The sequence below is a fragment of the Copadichromis virginalis genome, linkage group LG9 (genome assembly GCF_057382275.1).
Source record: "Copadichromis virginalis isolate Kocher_CV1m ecotype Utaka linkage group LG9, C_Virginalis_male_GT1.1, whole genome shotgun sequence".
NCBI lineage: Eukaryota > Metazoa > Chordata > Actinopteri > Cichliformes > Cichlidae > Copadichromis > Copadichromis virginalis.
Window position 1 is genome coordinate 31,737,501 of NC_140626.1, and position 17,365 is coordinate 31,754,865.

A 17,365-nucleotide genomic window follows, 5' to 3' on the forward strand; every position below is an offset into this window, starting at 1 on the left:
TCCCAGTGCCAACACTTCTCATAAGCCTTCACCCTTGTGTACTTCTGCTCTGTGCTCACTTGACAAGTTGTTTCAGATAGTGGTCCGTCTTGGTAGTGATGGTGAGATGAAGCCTTGTGATGAACTGAAGCTTTCCATCCAACTGGTCGACTCATGGTTCGAAGCATTGTGATGATTCATTTGGAATTCATGACGACGTTTATGTGAAGCGTAGTTTGAATCTTTGTTTGCTGCTGGTTCGGTCAATATTGTTTGGAGAGAGATCAAACAGCTTTAGAATCGGTGCAAAAAGGGCGTAAACACAAAGCGCGGACCCGCCGAAACATCAGAATCAGCGAGCTGTCGGCTTTCAGTCCCGACCGTGTCCATGTCCACGTACGAGCCGTCGGGTGAGAAAGGCGACATCTCACTGCTTCTGATCCGTCGGAGGCTCTGTGCTTTGTGTTTATGTCTTTGTGCAGAATCTGTGTTCCTGCTCTCATTTACTGCTTTAGCTGTTTGGTGGTTGTTGAAATTTTGTGAGGTTTAACCTGAGATTCTGGCATTTCGGGCAAAATACATTTATATAAAAAAAATTGATTCAGGATTTTAATGAATCGATATGACGTTATCCAAGAATCGATTTTAATCGATCATCAAAACCCACCCCTAGTAACTGTGTAATGCTTATGTACATCTGGATAATGACACAAACTAGTGTGTGGCGCTTCACTTTTTAATAAACTAAAAGACAGAAATCAGATTATAGGATCTGTAGTGTTGTTTATTTATATTATGGTTCTTATCATTCGTGATATTTATTACTGTGTGCATACTTTATTAGAAGAGATGAGATTTTAAAAAAATCTCTTCCTTCTTCCAATCAGCTGTGTTTTGCTGCCCATTTTATTTCGAATCTGGCGCGAACCGGCGAGCCAGTTACTGAATCAGTCACTGCATACGTAATCAAAGCGAGCCTCGATACGCGCTTCACAAAAGCTCGCCGAGATTACCCGACACAGGTAGTGATGGTAAATTTGATACTTTTTACTGAATCGAGTTTTAATGAGTCACTCACCAAAGTGAATCGGCTTTTTTGAGTCATTTGATTCACTGAGTCAGTTGACCAGAGAGTGCAAAAAAATGTACATTTTCACTCAAACTTAATTTGTTTCTCTTTTCATGTAAATCCCACTGCTAAGATGAATGATTCTAAAAACAACTATTTTATAGAGCAAAAAAAGAGTAAAAAAATTTCTAAAATTAAGCAATTTCCTATCAAAATTGCTTAATAAACATTTATTTTGTTTATTTTTATTTTATTAGTATTTTCCTTAAATGTGTTAAATATATATTTTCTCATCTAAATGTCCACTGAAATGTGAGCCTGGGGGCGGTAATGCGCTTTAACATTGGTTAAAGCGCATTGAGTAGAAGCTCAACATTGGTTGAGCTTCTACTCAATGCGCTTTAACATTGGTTAAAGCGCATTGAGTAGAAGCTCAACATTGGTTGAGCTTCTACTCAAGGTCTTTTCTTCCAGTTCAGAGCAGAAATGTTTTTGTTAAGATACTGGATGTTGTGTTTTTCTCCACAATTTTAATTATAAGCTAGATACATTGCTGCTAACAGCAACAGGGATGAGTCAGTGAGTCAGTTGGACTTGTGAATCATGATTCATGAGTCAGTAAAGTGATTCTCCAGTATTGAACGATTCGCGCATCACTATTGATGATGTAATGTGATGTATCAAATGTGATACACTAAGTATCACAGGGTTGAAAAAATAAAGTCTCAGTTCTTCACTTACATATACATTATGACAGAAATCTTTATTGGCATGCGACCACTGTTTTTTAATTAAGACATTTACAGAAATTCACATTTTCATTCAAATTGTGCAAATATCAGCAAATTACAAACATATATCAATCGAAAAAGGCGTTTTTGAAATTTTTTAAATGGGAAACATTTCAGTGTTAAACATTAGGCCAGAAAAACGTCAGAGCGTGACGTCCCCCCTCTATAGAGGTCTGCATCAGCAGTTTAGATGCTGAACCTGATCTGTGTTTAGCTGTGTTGTGATCATAGTGATCATAATACTGTCAGAGTATTGGCCAAAAATGTTTTCTAGACTAAACAACATAAAAAACTAAGCGCTAAAAACTAATAATTAACATTATTTTAGCTGTTAGCTTACACACACAAACTAACAGCTGTGGCTGTTTTGAAACCTTTGTCTAAACTGACAGTTGGCCACATTTTCACTGGGATGTTTTCACTTCAGGTAAGAATAAAACTGGAGACAATTCTTGAAAGAAAAGGAATCAATTGAAGCATAAACACATTCAGCACATCCTTTAAACACAACAGATTGTCAAAGGCAAGACTGCTGATTTACAAACGTTGTTTTCAAGAGTTCTCAGTGATGGTCCTTCATCAAACATCTTTGAACAGACAAATATGCTTATGGTCCATTTCCCCACCTCTAATAATACTGATACAGCATGTTTAGTCTATCAATTGTTTCGTAGACTAAACAAGTACAAGTGAGTCAAGTTGAACTAGTTCTTGTAATTAAGACTTTGTCCACCAGGGGTCAGCATTTTTCAAATCACAGCAGCGTCTGATCTGAGCTGACTGCATACAGAGACTGTTGGTGAAAACAGCCTAATGGTTAACTCTACGTCACTATGTTTTTACTTTGTTCTTCATCAGGTAGTAAAATAAGGTTTCTCTTTGTTGTGACTCTGAACAAAACAGAGTCCATCCTGGTTTGTGACGACGATACAAAGGCCGCGTGTCTGTAGCGCGTTAGCAGCAGTGGGTAGCTGTATATTGTAATACACAGAAAAAGAAGGCTCATGTGATTATTGCTGTTCTATCCAACTGTCCTGCGGATGATTGATGAATCCTTTCTTAACTTCCTGATTATTAAATTTAGTACAATTAATGAATCAATGTAATATTAACTATGTATTAGAGACGTTGGCAATGATGAGGTAAACTCAGCTGATGCCATGAACAAAGGTTATGGATGAGGCTCGGCTTCATTACACAGTCACCCGCAAAATAAAAAGACAGTAAGACACATATTCGTCCTCAGAATAAGAAGGTCAGAAAGTCATTCATGTCTAATCTACAGTAGCTGTTACATCATATCAAGTAGAAAAATTTAGATTTTTTAAAATCTATTTATAGGATCCGTTAGTTTAGTATTCATTTTTCTGTATCCACAATGAATTAGTTTATTTCCTGTTTCATTAAGTTGTTTGTTTCTTGTTATATTTGTTATATATTTTTATTGTTTTTGTACTTCACTGATGTTTTTGGTGCTTTCTTTTCACCTTATTGTAAAAAACCCTGAGAGTTTCATTGTCTTGGTGCATGCTCAATCATCCAGGTAAGTAAATCTCCAAAAGTTGATTCTGCACGTAGCGTTTTGTGGGAGCAGACGTGCACCATAAACCTACACATACGGATCAGTATTTAAGGTTTGACTCTCGTCATCCACTGGAGCACAAACTGGGTGTCATCAGTAACATAGTTCCCGAGTTCCTTCATCTAAACTCTCTGCTTAAGATTAAGGAACTGACCTCCCAGCCCATTGTTCCTTCAGTGGGCTGATTTCAGTCATTATGCAAATGTACTGTTTATAAGATTGAAACCTGCAGTCAGCTGAGACTGAAGAAGTCACTTGGATGAGTGACGAAACGTTTCTCCCACAAAACGCTACGTGCAGATGAACAGAATCAACTTTCTTTTTTTTTACTTGAACAAAAGTACCAGCTGTTCAATATTTATCAGCTCAAAGTGTGACATGAACAGATTAGTTTCCCTCATGATGGCAGAACGATGCAGACAGACCAGCACAAACAAACGCCATCACACTCTATGGTGTGTAGACACTGCAGTGATTCAACCCTGGACTATAAACAACTCAAAGTCAAACAAAGTGATTAAAGTGTAGCACAGACCTCCTGATGGAGATTAGGGCAGCGATCGACAGGCCGATCAATACCAGTCCACACATAACAGCTGTAGTAATGACTGCAGTGTTAGAGCGAGCCCCTGTGGAAAAATGTGTAATGAAAGTACAGTTACTAATCATAATGTTGGTGATTATCAAAGAATGTACATGATCTTTATAAGTATAAACACAGCTGACTTAATACTTCATACTAGTTTGCGCACCAGAATATTACTGTAATCCCGACAGGCTTGTTTTACTGCTGAATTATTCAAAAACTGAAGTGTATGATGACTAAGTGACAGTAAAACTTGCTGCTGCATCAGGATTAGTTATGTTTTCTGTTTTGGTTCAACTGACAGATTCACTTCCTCAATAAGCTTTAACTTGTTAACTGAACCATGAAGAGAGAAACCTGTAAAAAAGTCCATTTCCCCTCCAATTGTTCCCCTCACAGTCGCTCACATGTCTTATTTTAGGAAATTATGAGTAAAGCTCACGTGCAGTAATAACACGAGGTCATAGCTGCAGAAACACTGATAGGTTCACTTTTGATACAGTTACACTGAATCGCCGGTTCAATCCCTGGGCTCTCTGTCCTGGTCGTTGTGTCCCTGGGCAAGACACTTTACCCTACTTGCCTACTGGTGTTGGCCAGAGGGGCCGATGGCGCGATATGGCAGCCTCGCTTCTGTCAGTCTGCCCCAGGGCAGCTGTGGCTACAACTGTAGCTGCCTCCACCAGTGTGTGAATGTGAGAGTGAATGAATAGTGGTATTGTAAAGCGCTTTGGGTGCCTTGAAAAGCGCTATATAAATCCAATCCATTATTATTATTTCTGAGTAGAATAAGTCTTTGTCTGGCTGAATGTCCCCACTTTACAAATGCAATAATAAAAGCTCTGGCAGGTGCATGGTTACACATTTAGTCAGGACTCTACAGGTAAGAAGTTATTTGTTATGAGAAGTTGAGATTTTGGGTCATGTTGTTTCACTTTTTAAACCAATGCAAAGAAAATGTCCAAAATACACATTTAGTAGTTTATTTTATGCTTTTGTCCAATTATCCAAATTTATTTGCATAGCCACCCTGGGGCGCACAGACACTGGCGCCCTCTGACCACCACCAGTAGGCAATGGGTGAAGTGTCTTGCCCAAGGACACAACAACCGAGACTGCCCAAGCCGGGGCTCGAACCGGCAACCTTCCAATTACAAGGCGAACTCCCAACTCTTGAGCCACGATCGCCCAATGATTAATTAATTTCTTTAGAAATCTGGCTTTATCTGGTCATCAGCTGGGCAAGTTTCTCCCTGCAGTGTTTTATATCAGCTCGATCTTACCTTCAGTTATTCTCAGGTGGATGTGGGTAATGTGCGTCTCCTCAGCATTACTGAGCTTACAGGTGTACATCCCCTCCTGCTTTGTGGATAAGTCCTTTAGCATGAGGCTGCCTGACTTGGACACATTCTCCACCTTCTGCCTCCACCCGTCTGACACCGAGTAGGTGACGTCGGTCCAGGACTGGCTCAGGACGGTCTGAGTGTGGTTGAATCTCCAGAGGAGGGTGAAGTTGGTGAGTGAAGTGTTTGAGGGGGTGCAGGGGATTGTCACACCAGTGCTGGGACCACTGATATCAGCTGAAGGCATACAACGTAAATGATTAACAACAATATTAAAAACTACAGTCTTGGGAAATTACTAAGAGGTCCATGCAGCCCCAAGCAACACCGAGCCGAGGCGAGCACTCCCACACAGAGCGTCATGTATCCATGGTAATCAAAGGAGCTTGCAAAGAAAAGCATCTGGACTTCTTTAAGATACTTGAAGACGTTTTGCCTAAACGCCCACTCACATCCTGGGCCATCTGATCTCAGGAATTTGCATGATAAGGTGGGGCCAGGTTTCACAATGAACTCACCCGAAACTCTGGCTGATTGAGACCCACACCCAGTTTCACACCTTGGCTCAGGCAATTAGAGGATCATCAGGGGGTCCTTTTGTCCCTCTGTGGGGGGGAAACTCCCACTAGGTTTATATCTGGGACTCTCCACCATTTGACCTTAGAACTGAAGAAGCTTCTCGGATGAGAGGTGAAACGTCTTCAAGTAACTTAAAGAAGTCCAGACGCTTTTCTTTGCAAGCTCCTTTGACTACGATGACCTGGATGACTGAGAACCTTCACAGACATATCCATGGTAACCACATAGTGAACCCTCACCAGCCAAAAGACCCCAGCAAAGAGCGTTGTCCAACACTCATCAGTGATGTGATATTTGCTTGAGTTTTCAGGTTCTGTTGCCACAGCATCTTACAATGCAGAGAAGACAGAATGCAATTGGACGAGAAGCGAAACTTAAACTCACCGGCAAAAGTTAAGGATACAAAGTTTGTGTTTGGTGATTTTAATTCTGTAACAAAAAGCAGGAAAAATGGTAAAGAAGAGGAGTCCTGACTCTGAGGGACTCTCAGACAGCCATGAATTTGGGATATCAACAGGAACTCGTGATGTCGTCTACGAATGTCATCACACACCCACTGTTGTGCTTCACTTCTAGAACAAAACATCCAAGTCAATATCCTCAGATATTTGTAACAGGGTATCAGACTGATCCATGCTGCACTGTTCCTCCTGAAGCTTGGAGTCTTCCTAAAAGTATCGTAGCACGGACCTTCCCAGGATGGCTGAGAAATGTGAACCCTCTGGTTCCTCTGTGGATCCAGAGCACCAATCCGGAGGAGCTGTCCCCAAACCCCCACTGATGTCACCCAGGAGAAGCCTTCAAGACCCAAAGCCTAAAAGAACTTGAGTTGAATTTCATCCACCTCAGTGCACCAACCACCAAACAGCTTAATAAATACCTCAGTGACCTCTGCCCCGCTGGCAGACCAATCTTCCTTGTTTTCACTGAGCTCATATAGACCCCTGCAGCTGAGCCCTCCACATACTGATATATGTATGTTATTACTGATATTTAAAGAAATTCCTGTATTTTCTAACAGTGTTTTGATGAGAGAGAGCTCAACAGTTTTTTCTTCTTTTTTGCATAAACCACATCCAAAGTCCGCCTTTAACTTTTCTGCTTTTTGATCATTCTGGTGCGCCTTGTTCATCTTGACACTTTTTAAAGGTCCACAGTCTTTGTGTGGATGCTGCATTTTATCTGAAAGTGCACGGTGACGAAGATACATCACGGATAGAGATTTCCTTGCATTGTTTCATCAGGATAGATAAACAGGTTTTGTGTTTTTTGTTTGTTTGTTTTAATTTTACAGACAACATATTTAATGCAGTTTTCCTTCATATTTTTCCTAGTTATCTACGTCCCATCTGCAGTTCTCCTAGTTTGGTTGAAATACTCACATAGTCTCTGCAGAGTGGCTCTCCTCCTGTTCCTGCGAGTGCTGATGGTGCAGATAAAGAGCAGGTGATAAACACCGGCTGAAAGCATCTGAGAGCTGCTGATGTTGTAAAGCAGCTGCTCAGTCCGCTCGACTGTGGTGGTGTTAGTGAAGGTGATGTTGGATGGAGGGCTTGTGGACCAGGTGAGCTGAGGTTCAGGGTAGATCCCCTCTGACCTGCAACTGATCCTGTTTTCAACCTGATTCATTTTGACCTTATTAACTGGAGCTGCAACAAAAAATCACGGATCAAAAACTCATCATTAATCTGATGACAAAAATGAACACAAAATCTTCATTCATCTGACAGTGCACGGAGAACTGAGCTGATGTTCACTGCAAGTTTCTCCTACCGTCCACTTTTAGGTTGACAAATGACTCCTGGTTTCCCGTGATGGTGCTGGTGTGGCACTTATATCTGCCCTCATCCTGAACCTCCACACTTGTCAGCTGGAGTGAGGCATTTCCACTGGAGATCTGGTCCTTGAACAGTGAAGTCCTGTTTCTGTAGTACTGGTCCTGGTTTCCAAGCTGGTCTCTGCTGTAGTAGAATGAGTGGACATGAAGGTCTCTTGGTGTCTTAAACCAGTGGATGACGATTTCATTCCCAATCTTGAAACTGCACGGTAAGACGCATCTCTCCATGAAAACACAGGACACCTCAGTATCTGAAACATCAGAACAGACAAACACTAAAATTAAACACATACAGCGGCTTGCAAAAGTATTCGTCCCCTTGAACTTTTCCACAAACATGAATCAATTTGATTGGAATTCCACGTGAAAGACCCACACAAAGTGGTGAACACGTGAGAAGTGGAACGAAAATCATACATGACTCCAAACATTTTTTACAAATAAATAACTGCAAAGTGGGGTGTGCATAATTATTCAGCCCCCTTTGGTCTGAGTGCAGTCAGTTGCCCATAGACGCTGCCTGATGAGTGCTAATGACTAAACAGAGTGCACCTGTGTGTGATCTAATGTCAGTACAAATACAGCTGCTCTGTGACGGCCTCGGAGGTTGTCTAAGAGAATATTGTGAGCAACAACACCATGAAGTCCAAAGAACACACCAGACAGGTCAGGGATAAAGTTATTGAGAAATTTAAAGCAGGCTTAGGCTACAAAAAGATTTCCCAAGCCTTGAACATCCCACGGAGCACTGTTCAAGCCATCATTCAGAAATGGAAGGAGTCCGGCACAACTGTAAACCTACCAAGACAAGGCCGTCCACCTAAACTCACAGGCCGAACGAGGAGAGCGCTGATCAGAAATGCAGCCAAGAGGCCCATGGTGACTCTGGACGAGCTGCAGAGATCTACAGCTCAGGTGGGGGAATCTGTCCATAGCACAACTATTAGTATCTGACCCACCTGGCCTTTTTGACAGCCACGTCTGGCCCATGTACCTGAAACATAAGAACATCTAACTTTAAAATATTAGAAATAAGCTTGCCTAAGAGTTCAGGCTGTGTTGAAGAATAAATATGGTCAAACCAAACGTTGACTTTCAAGCATGTTACAGTTGTGTAAATGCCGATTTTGCCCTATATGCTGTATTTCCATGAATGTTTGCAAATTCCTCAATTTTTCTAGTGAATTATAAAAACACGAGTGGTGGCTCAAAACTTTTACACAGCACTGTATACGTAACAGCTGCAGCACTTCTTCCTGCAAAGGTTACATGTTGTAACTTCGTACTGTTACTAGAGGAGAGCTTAAAAATTGTGTTGGACAGCCATTATTTCTGTCTTAATGGGCAACTCCCACTAGGGTTTAAATAGTGGGAGATTTACCCGAGGCACTGACCAGAGGGCAGCAGTCAAACAGGTGGTGGACGGGGTGCGAGAGGTCACCTGAGATAGTCCTGCTTTTTCTGACACAGGAGGATCTGGCCATGGCCTCCAGGGGTCGCAGAGGGCAGCCAGTGATTTTTGGGCAGTGTTAATTACCCTCTGAGCAGCCTGTTCTCAGTCGTGGCCCCTGCACATCTAGCTCCAAACACCCAGGCAGGAGGAGAGCACGCTCTCTTCTTGAAAATGGCTGTGAGTTCACTGCTATAAAACGACAGCCAATAAAGCAACTATGAGATGTGGTGGAACGGCAGATTCACATCACGGATCTGACAAATCTCCAGCAGCTGTGAGAAGCTATCAAGTCAACGTGGAACAGAATCTCAGAGGAGGGTTTCCAGAAAATAGCTGCGTCTTTGTAATGAAGGATGAAGGCAGCTCTGAAGGCAAGAGGACGCAACAAGATGTACCTGCTGGTGATGAGTGTGTGCAGGCTATTACATTTGTATTCATGTTGGACAGTCGGCTGTGATTTATCGAACTTCTCTTGTTTGAAATCTGCTCTTACGTTTGGTTCAGTTCACTAAGTGAAACAGATTTTGAGTGATGGGATTCTTAGTTTCGGTCTTTGTAATCAAACATTTTGACTGTAGGTCTCAGACATTATTAACAGGCACGTGCAGCGGGGGGGCTAGAGGGGCTTGAGCACCCGCCCCTTTCCTGATGAGTGCCCAAAGTGCCCTTTTGTTGAGGCAACTTTTAAAAGATTTTTTTTGTGTGTGTGTGTGTGTGTGTGCGCGTGCGGAGTCCTGTCTGTGCCCCTCAACAATAATATTTAACTATTAATCACAGTTTTGCTAAATAAAAGGATCTGGCTTGCATCAGACGGCAGAACGCGCTGGTTACGAGCCGGGAACGAGCTCACAAAGAGCACGCGCATTTTTAGCGGTCCAGAGCTGTAGGAGAAACACAAGTTAACTCAGAGACACAGACTGATGCGACAAACCCAGTAAGTAGGTGTACAGCGTACACTGTAGTGTGTAGCACACAGGAGTATCAGCTTATTACGTACACGTTGGTAAGCTGTCTTGTGGCAACTGACGAACTGAAACAAACGAGCGTGCTGTGTGTGCAACAGCGCGACAAACATTACCTGTCCTTTTATTAACTGTACAAGTAGTGCTGGTCACAGCTGCTGGCTACCTGTGTAAGGCTGTCATGGGTCTGTAGCTCTGTCACCGTTTTAGGGAACATATTTAGTTTTAAAGTAAGTTTCCGGGCTTTTCCTGCCTTTCTGGAGGGATTATATTTCACTAAAAACGATCTAATATGCATGTCCACATAATTATGCATTATTATAATATTTTAAAAAACACACGCTGTATTTTAAAGAACATACATTAAGAAGCAGATTATATTAGATTTATATTTTAAATAAGACAAAAGTTGGATTTTACAGCAGTAAAATTATTGTATCTCTACAGTTTAAACATGTAATAAGCTTTGCCCTGCACAGAGTGGATAGTGAAACAAATGGAATCATCATAATGACATTATTTCATATTTATTACTTCCCCCTCCTCATTGCTTTATTATTGTAGCTCTAGTAATAAATAATAATGTAAGGATTCTGGATCAGCACCATGATGCCCATAGTATATACAGTATTCTGAAGAAGGTCTAAAATGTCACTGTGTGTGTTTTATTTTGATGGATTTTAAAAAAAAATATTACTCATGATATAACATTGTCCAGACATGGCTGGTAAGGACATGAGGAGGAAACAGCAGAGCTGTGTGAGGCTACTAAAGGCAGTGCTATAACATTTTTCTGTCATCATTTTATTTTAGATTAAGTGCAAGAGTTGTTAGGTGTGGATAATTAGCTTATAGTTTATTGCAATAGCAAGTTGTGCTTTGTTCTCACATAGCAAGTGGAGAGTGATATATGAAAAGATGGGATGGAAGGAAGAAGAGAAGCAAAGAGTGAGTCACAGGCAGAGCCTAAATTATTTCTCACAGTTTTTTGTTGCCTTATGGTTCCAAGCGCTGTCACCAATCTTTGCATTTTGTTATTATCTCATGACACTTGTTTAATCAGCTACCATCTCTCCTATGGACTTTTTAATGCCTACAGTCTCAGATCAACACAGCCCTGCCCACCAGCACTATCCACAGCAACCCCTCAACAGCAACATTGTACCCATCAGGTAAAGCATCGGCTACGTTTGCTTTGCCTTGTTGCCCATATTAGATTCTTGATGAATGTGTTGTTGTTGTTATTCAGCCTGGTTCAATGTGCCCCTTTAAACCTCTCTGCACGGCCCTGATTATTAACATTGTGTCTAACCCTGAGTGTGAGCTTGTTATTACAGCCTGTACTCTTTTAATTATTGTAGATCTTTAGCTATGTTGTGTTTTGATATGCTGTATTTTTACAACCTAAATTACAGAACTTGGACTTCTGTTTAATATTTTGTAAGTGAAAGCGGGCGGACTGATTGGAAAGCAAACTGAAATGTTTAAAGTACTTAGAATGAGGTTTTCAGAAGAGGAAGGGGAAAAGGAAGTAACATTGATACTTGATCTTCGCAAATATTCAGACATAAGGACTTCAGTGTTCAGAGATTTCAGTTACTGATTATATTTACATGATTAACAAGCACAGTGATGCATGTCTCCTCTGCTCTAAGCCCCAATAACCAAACTACAGTTTCCTCTAATAATCAAAGTTAACTATGGAGCCCATTCACTGACGTGCCGTCCAGACTCGTGTAACTGGCTTTGGCTACGAATAAAAGCCGAGATGTGCTTTTGCTGCTGTCCCATTGTAGTCGCTCAGGAAGAGGACGTCTCCCACCCAGCCCGACCGTTAACTTCTCCGCTTTAAAAGCATTTCCAGACCCACTGATAAATACGACGCATTACTCAAATCCTGACTGCGACATCATGTCTACGTTTAGATTTTTGTTCAGCCTGCTGAGATTTTCAGGGCTTTCCCTCCGTCGCAGGAAATCCCGTGTAGTCGGGCTGAGTTTGTTTCCTGATTTTTAATGTTTTTAACTAAAAAGTTTATGCGTCTTTTGAAGAACACAGACGCCAAGCTTCTTATTACAGCCTGTACTCTGTTAAGATGCTTATTGTAGATCTTTATTTTCGTTACTTCTAAGCAAAAGTTCGTTGGTTCAGTTCCAGCCAGGGATAATAAATAAATAGATAAATGAACAAACCCCGCCATGTCACGAGGGAGCAGTAAATGCCTTCACGAAACATCGAAAGAAGTCCAAAGAAGTCCAGTCGCAGAGCCAAAGCGTGAAAACTGAATACAGTGAAAAGTTTCGACCAAGTTCCCCAAAATGTTTTTTTTTTTTTACAAACGCTCTGATCAACTGACAGCAAACATCTCACTCACCTCCATCTACAATCGTCAGAAAGATCCAGAGCAACAAATACGAGCTCCGTTGACGCACCATTACTGTTACTGTAGCCGTCGCATTGAAATGTAATTATTTTGTGATTGCAATGTTCAAACTTTGGTGTTTAATCTGGATTCATGTTGTGTTGTCGCCACCTACTGGTTGGCCTGAGTGTGGCGCTTTGTGGTGCGCATGCTTTGGGGTGATGCTCAATTAAGTGCACGTGTCACCAGAGACTGAAGGCTCGAGCCAGAAAGAGAATGCTGGCCTGTGTAAAGGGTGGAAATATAGAAGATATGGACTACAATTGCTCATGAATGTTCAGTAGAAAGGCGCACACGGTATGTTGGTGCATTTACTTTGTGTGTATGTTTTATTTGAGTTGTAATTTTTGTTCTGCTGATGTAATATCCGTGTTTTTCATTGATCGTTTCACCATAGTTTTTCACGGTGTTTGCTGGTGAAAAGAAGATTAAAATACTGGCTGAACATCAGTTGGAGCATGGCCCTTTATTCTACTTCGAACATGAAAAACCTTCAGGAGCAGTTAGTTACATTCTCCGCTGTGTCCCGCCTCCTCACCAGGGACCTACTGTCCACAGTTTTCTTTTAAATCAAATCAAATCACTTTTATTGTCACATCACATGTGCAGGTACATTGGTACAGCACATGTGAGTGAAATTCTTGTGTGCGAGCTTCACAAGCAACAGAGTTGTGCAAAATACAATAATGTAAACAAGCAAAATACAAGAATGGCTACATCTGAAATAATAGTATATGCATTTCTGGATGTGTATACTAAATATTTTTCTACACGTGTGTGTGTGTGTGTGTGTGTGTGTGTGTGTGTGTGTGTGTACACATATTTTACAAATTAAATAGAGTAAACAATAAATAAAATATACAGAGTTGAATATGTGCAAAACAGTGGCATTACTGTACAGTATGGAGTGCATAATGTTAAAGTTCCAGTAGTGAAGCTGAGGTGTCTATGACGTGTTCAGCAGTCTGATGGCCTGGTGGAAGAAGCTGTCTCTCAGTCTGCTGGTACGGGACCGGATGCTGCAGAACCTCCTTCCTGATGGAAGTAGTCTGAACAGTTTATGGCTGGGGTGACTGGAGTCCTTGATGATCCTCCCCGCTTTCCTCAGGCACCGCTTCCTGTAGATGTCTTGGAGGGAGGGAAGCTCACCTCCAATTATCCGTTCAGAGCACCGCACTACTCGCTGGAGAGCTTTGCAGTTGTAGGCGGTGCTGTTGCCATACCAGGTGATGATGCATCCAGTGAGGATGCTCTCAATGGCACAGTGATAGAAGGTCCTGAGGATGCGGGGGCTCATGCCGAATCTTTTCAGTCTCCTGAGAAAGAAGAGGCGCTGCTGCGCCGCCTTCACTGTTTTGTTTGTGTGTACTGACCACGTAAGATCCTCAGCCAGATGTACTCCAAGGAACCGGAAGCTGCTCACTCTCTCCACAGCAGCGCCGTTGATGGTGATGGGGGTGTGTACTTCTCTGCACCTCCGGAAGTCCACTATCAACTCCTTTGTCTTTGTGACGTTGAGGGTGAGATGGTTGTCTTGACACCAGTGGGTCAGGGCGCTGACCTCCTCCCTGTAAGCCGTCTCATCACCGTTGGTGATAAGACCCACCACTGTAGTGTCGTCCGCAAACTTCACAATGATGTTGGAGCTGTTAGTGGCTGTGCAGTCGTAGGTGTAGAGTGAGTATAGTATAGTTTACATGAGGTGGATGAAGTCAAACACAAAGCTCCCTGTAGTCAAAGTTTTTTTTCATTAACGTTTTCATTAAAATCATGAAAGTTATGGTGCAGTGACTGTTTTTATGTTTCTTTAAATTCAGAACCATAATTCCTGCTGCAAAGGTTAAAAAGGGGCCTGTTTACACATGCAAGTGAAGTTACGGGCATGAAATACACTTCAGACTGTGTTACAGGTCAAAATGAATAATATGCGATATTCAACTCAAAAACAAACTTATTAAATCTGCGGGGGTTTTTGTAACTTGTCGTGTTATTTTCTGTTGAACACCCATTTGCATATTTCGTCACCAAAAACTCTCCCAAACAAACCAGAAAATGTTGCAGGATCATCGGATTAAACATGTAACTGGTTTTCAAAGCTGTGGGACAAATCTGCAACAGAAACAAGAAAAATGATTTAATGTGATGGGTCCTGCAACACTGACGCACCGACGCATGTATCAAGCTCACATAGCAAAGCCTGCGTGCGTCGCTTTAAGAAAAAGTCACGTGATCGACACAGCTGCAGTATCGCTCATTGCCAACGACCCAATCTGTGTTTAAAAGGTTCCGCATCTGTCAACGGAATGAGTCGCCACCAAAAAACACAAAATTACTCTCGCAAAGATAAAAAAATAAATAAATAAATAATAATCATCTCTCCATAACAAAATGGAGCCCGAAAGAAAAAGAAATGTTTCTGCTGTGTGGGATCATTTTGATCTTTTAACTGCAAATAAGGTAATAGTTTGTCTGTCTTTGTTTCAGTGTAACCTATCATAATAGGAAAAACAGCAATGTGACTTGAAGTGTAAATTATTTATTTCATTTTATGCAGGTTAAATGTCGCATCTGTTCTGCGGAGCTTTCTTACACAAACAAAAGCACCTCCTCAGTGTTTAAGCATCACAGAGCCAAACATGAAAATGAGGAGACAAACACACCGAGGATGAACACTGGTGGGCCTATATAGACACTGAACATCTTTATCATCATTTGTTTTAATTAATATGTGTTTTATTATTTTCATCTAGGAAGACTGTTCTGGACCAGGCAGTCCTGAATTTTATTATAAAGGACTGCCAACCCCTTAGTATTGTGGAGAGTGTCGGAGAGAAAAATTCCAAGATCAGAGGATCCTTTAACGTACTGGGGGGAAAGGAAGACATATTATCAGAACCTTATCCACCTGGCTTTACAGTTTTTGTGTAGCCCAGCTTCATCTGTGCCTGTGAGTTTTCCAAAGCTGTGGAAATGGTGCAAAAAAAAAAAAAAAAATGCAATAGACTGAATTCAAAAACACTGGATAAACTTTTTTTTCTGAATAGAAATTTATAATAAACTCTGAGTCAAATGGGTAATATTACATTCACAATACTTTCATTTTAATTTTCACTTAATGTCATTCACAATATATTTGTAGAGTATAAAATAAAGATGTGTAAAATATTTGCAATGTAAAAGATATAAAATGATTCCATGGAAAGTACAATACCTTACAGTGTACAAGTGTGACTTGGCCATTGAATCAGTGTCTGTTGTGAGTCTCAAGTTGCCTGCAATGGTATTTAAGGTCCAGCAGGTGTCAGCATGGAGCAAAACAGCAACACTGTGTCGACACAGCATGGATACAGTTTGTGCTGAAACGCTTCACGAGGCCTCATCTACCCATCGCTACACGAAACCGAACATGACCGTATTCAGTCATAGTCCCCTGACCTGTAAAGCATCATCGATGCAAGCAGCATGTAAATTCAAAAGACGGCATAATATCATTTTACCTCTTTTCTTCGTCCAGTGCAGAACCACACCAGCTGCTGTCGCTGATAATGCAATGACCAAAATGTGCTTTTGGTATATAGGTTTTGCCTTCTGCACTTAAGATGCGTTTAGATGAGGCCTGCTGGCTTTTAATTCAATCACCATTTTCTGCACAGCTGTCACATGACTACACTCAGACATCACGCAGACTTCATTACAGGGAGATAAAAGATTAAAGATCTGCTTAATTGCAAAGAAAGCCTTTCAGATGTATCTTTTAGAAAAGTTCAGGGCTGCAGTGAGTGTGAGTCCAGGTCACATGCCCCAGCAGAGGGAGTGTTCGCCCAGGGCGCCAAACAGGCTAGGACCGCCACTGACGCCACAAAATGTTGAAGTCCTTCTCTTAAAGCTCTTTAGCCTTTTCGGTTAGTGTTCATACTCTTTCGCTTTTATGAGCAGTCTGTAGTTCTGTAATTTGCTCAGCATCATCTTCTTCCACTGCAGTAAGTGGTACAGCATAGTGCTCTTGGAGATCTTTGTCAACCGTCTTGTGAGTATAGTTAAATGTCATTTAATGGTCTGTGTTTAGATTTCAAAATCCTTAAGTATTACTCTGGGGTTACTGTTGCATATACTTTAGCTGTAATGACATTCACTCTTAATGCAGATGCGTTTGTACTGAAAGAACCCTGCGAACTTCACTCATAGTTCGACCTTAAACAAGCACACAGAACTCTTCCCTAAACTACAAAGCATCACTTTGAAGTACAGTAGAAATTAAGTTACCTTTGATGAACATGTTATAGAAACTTATTGTGGATCTTTCAACTTGCCTTACACCACTCTCATTCTACTTTTAACACTGTCCTTTGTTAATTTCCACCTTACTCCAGTTGTATACAGTAGTTGCTGCTGTGCTTGGCTGCTTGTGAGCAGTAAGCTTGTGTAATGGCGCCCTCTTGTGTCGCTCTACTGTACCGTCACTCTCTGCAGCTGCCGTCTTTGTGATGAGCTTCTTGAGAACTGAAGAAGCTTCTCGGATGAGAGGTGAAGCGTCTTCAAGCAACTTAAGGAAGTCCAGACGCTTTTCTTTCCAAGCTCCTTAGACTACGATGACCTGGATGGCTGAGAACCTTCACCGACTCTTAATATAAGCAGTCCTTACCCTTAAATCTCACCTCTCTTCTTCCTCTCCTGTCTTTATTATCTTTCTCCATCTCTGCGTGAAATTAGCTCCCCTTCTTTTCTTTCCCAGTGATATACAGCAGATGGACCTTCTGTGCCA

At 41.5% G+C, this 17,365-nt stretch overlaps 1 protein-coding gene across 2 annotated transcripts; it reads right to left on the reverse strand.

Annotated features, from left to right (window-relative positions):
- Positions 1 to 1,785: 1,785 nt before the first annotated feature.
- Positions 1,786 to 12,669, reverse strand: LOC146702232 (V-set domain containing T-cell activation inhibitor 1-like). Of its 2 annotated transcripts, none has more exons than XM_085469008.1 (6): positions 12,556 to 12,669; positions 7,703 to 8,017; positions 7,312 to 7,578; positions 5,291 to 5,587; positions 3,957 to 4,050; positions 1,786 to 2,810 (listed from the first exon to the last, which is right to left on the reverse strand). In XM_085469008.1, exons 1-6 carry the CDS (start codon positions 12,614 to 12,616, stop codon positions 2,663 to 2,665), a joined length of 1,182 nt encoding a protein of 393 aa, XP_085325134.1. In that variant the 5' UTR covers positions 12,617 to 12,669; the 3' UTR covers positions 1,786 to 2,662. The 2 variants fall into 2 exon arrangements, with proteins under 2 accessions (XP_085325134.1, XP_085325135.1); XM_085469009.1 differs by lacking the exon at positions 12,556 to 12,669 and adding an exon at positions 8,569 to 8,736.
- Positions 12,670 to 17,365: the final 4,696 nt, after the last annotated feature.

Coding starts and splice junctions, on each gene's coding strand:
- LOC146702232 (XM_085469009.1), bottom strand. CDS start 8,644: ATGGGCCTCTTGGCTGCATTTCTGATCAGCGCTCTCCTCGTTCGGCCT. Junction 5,588..7,311: donor AGCCACTCTGCAGAGACTAT/GTGAGTATTTCA, acceptor GTATGCCTTCAG/CTGATATCAGTGGTCCCAGC. Junction 2,811..3,956: donor GCCCTAATCTCCATCAGGAG/GTCTGTGCTACA, acceptor TACAATATACAG/CTACCCACTGCTGCTAACGC.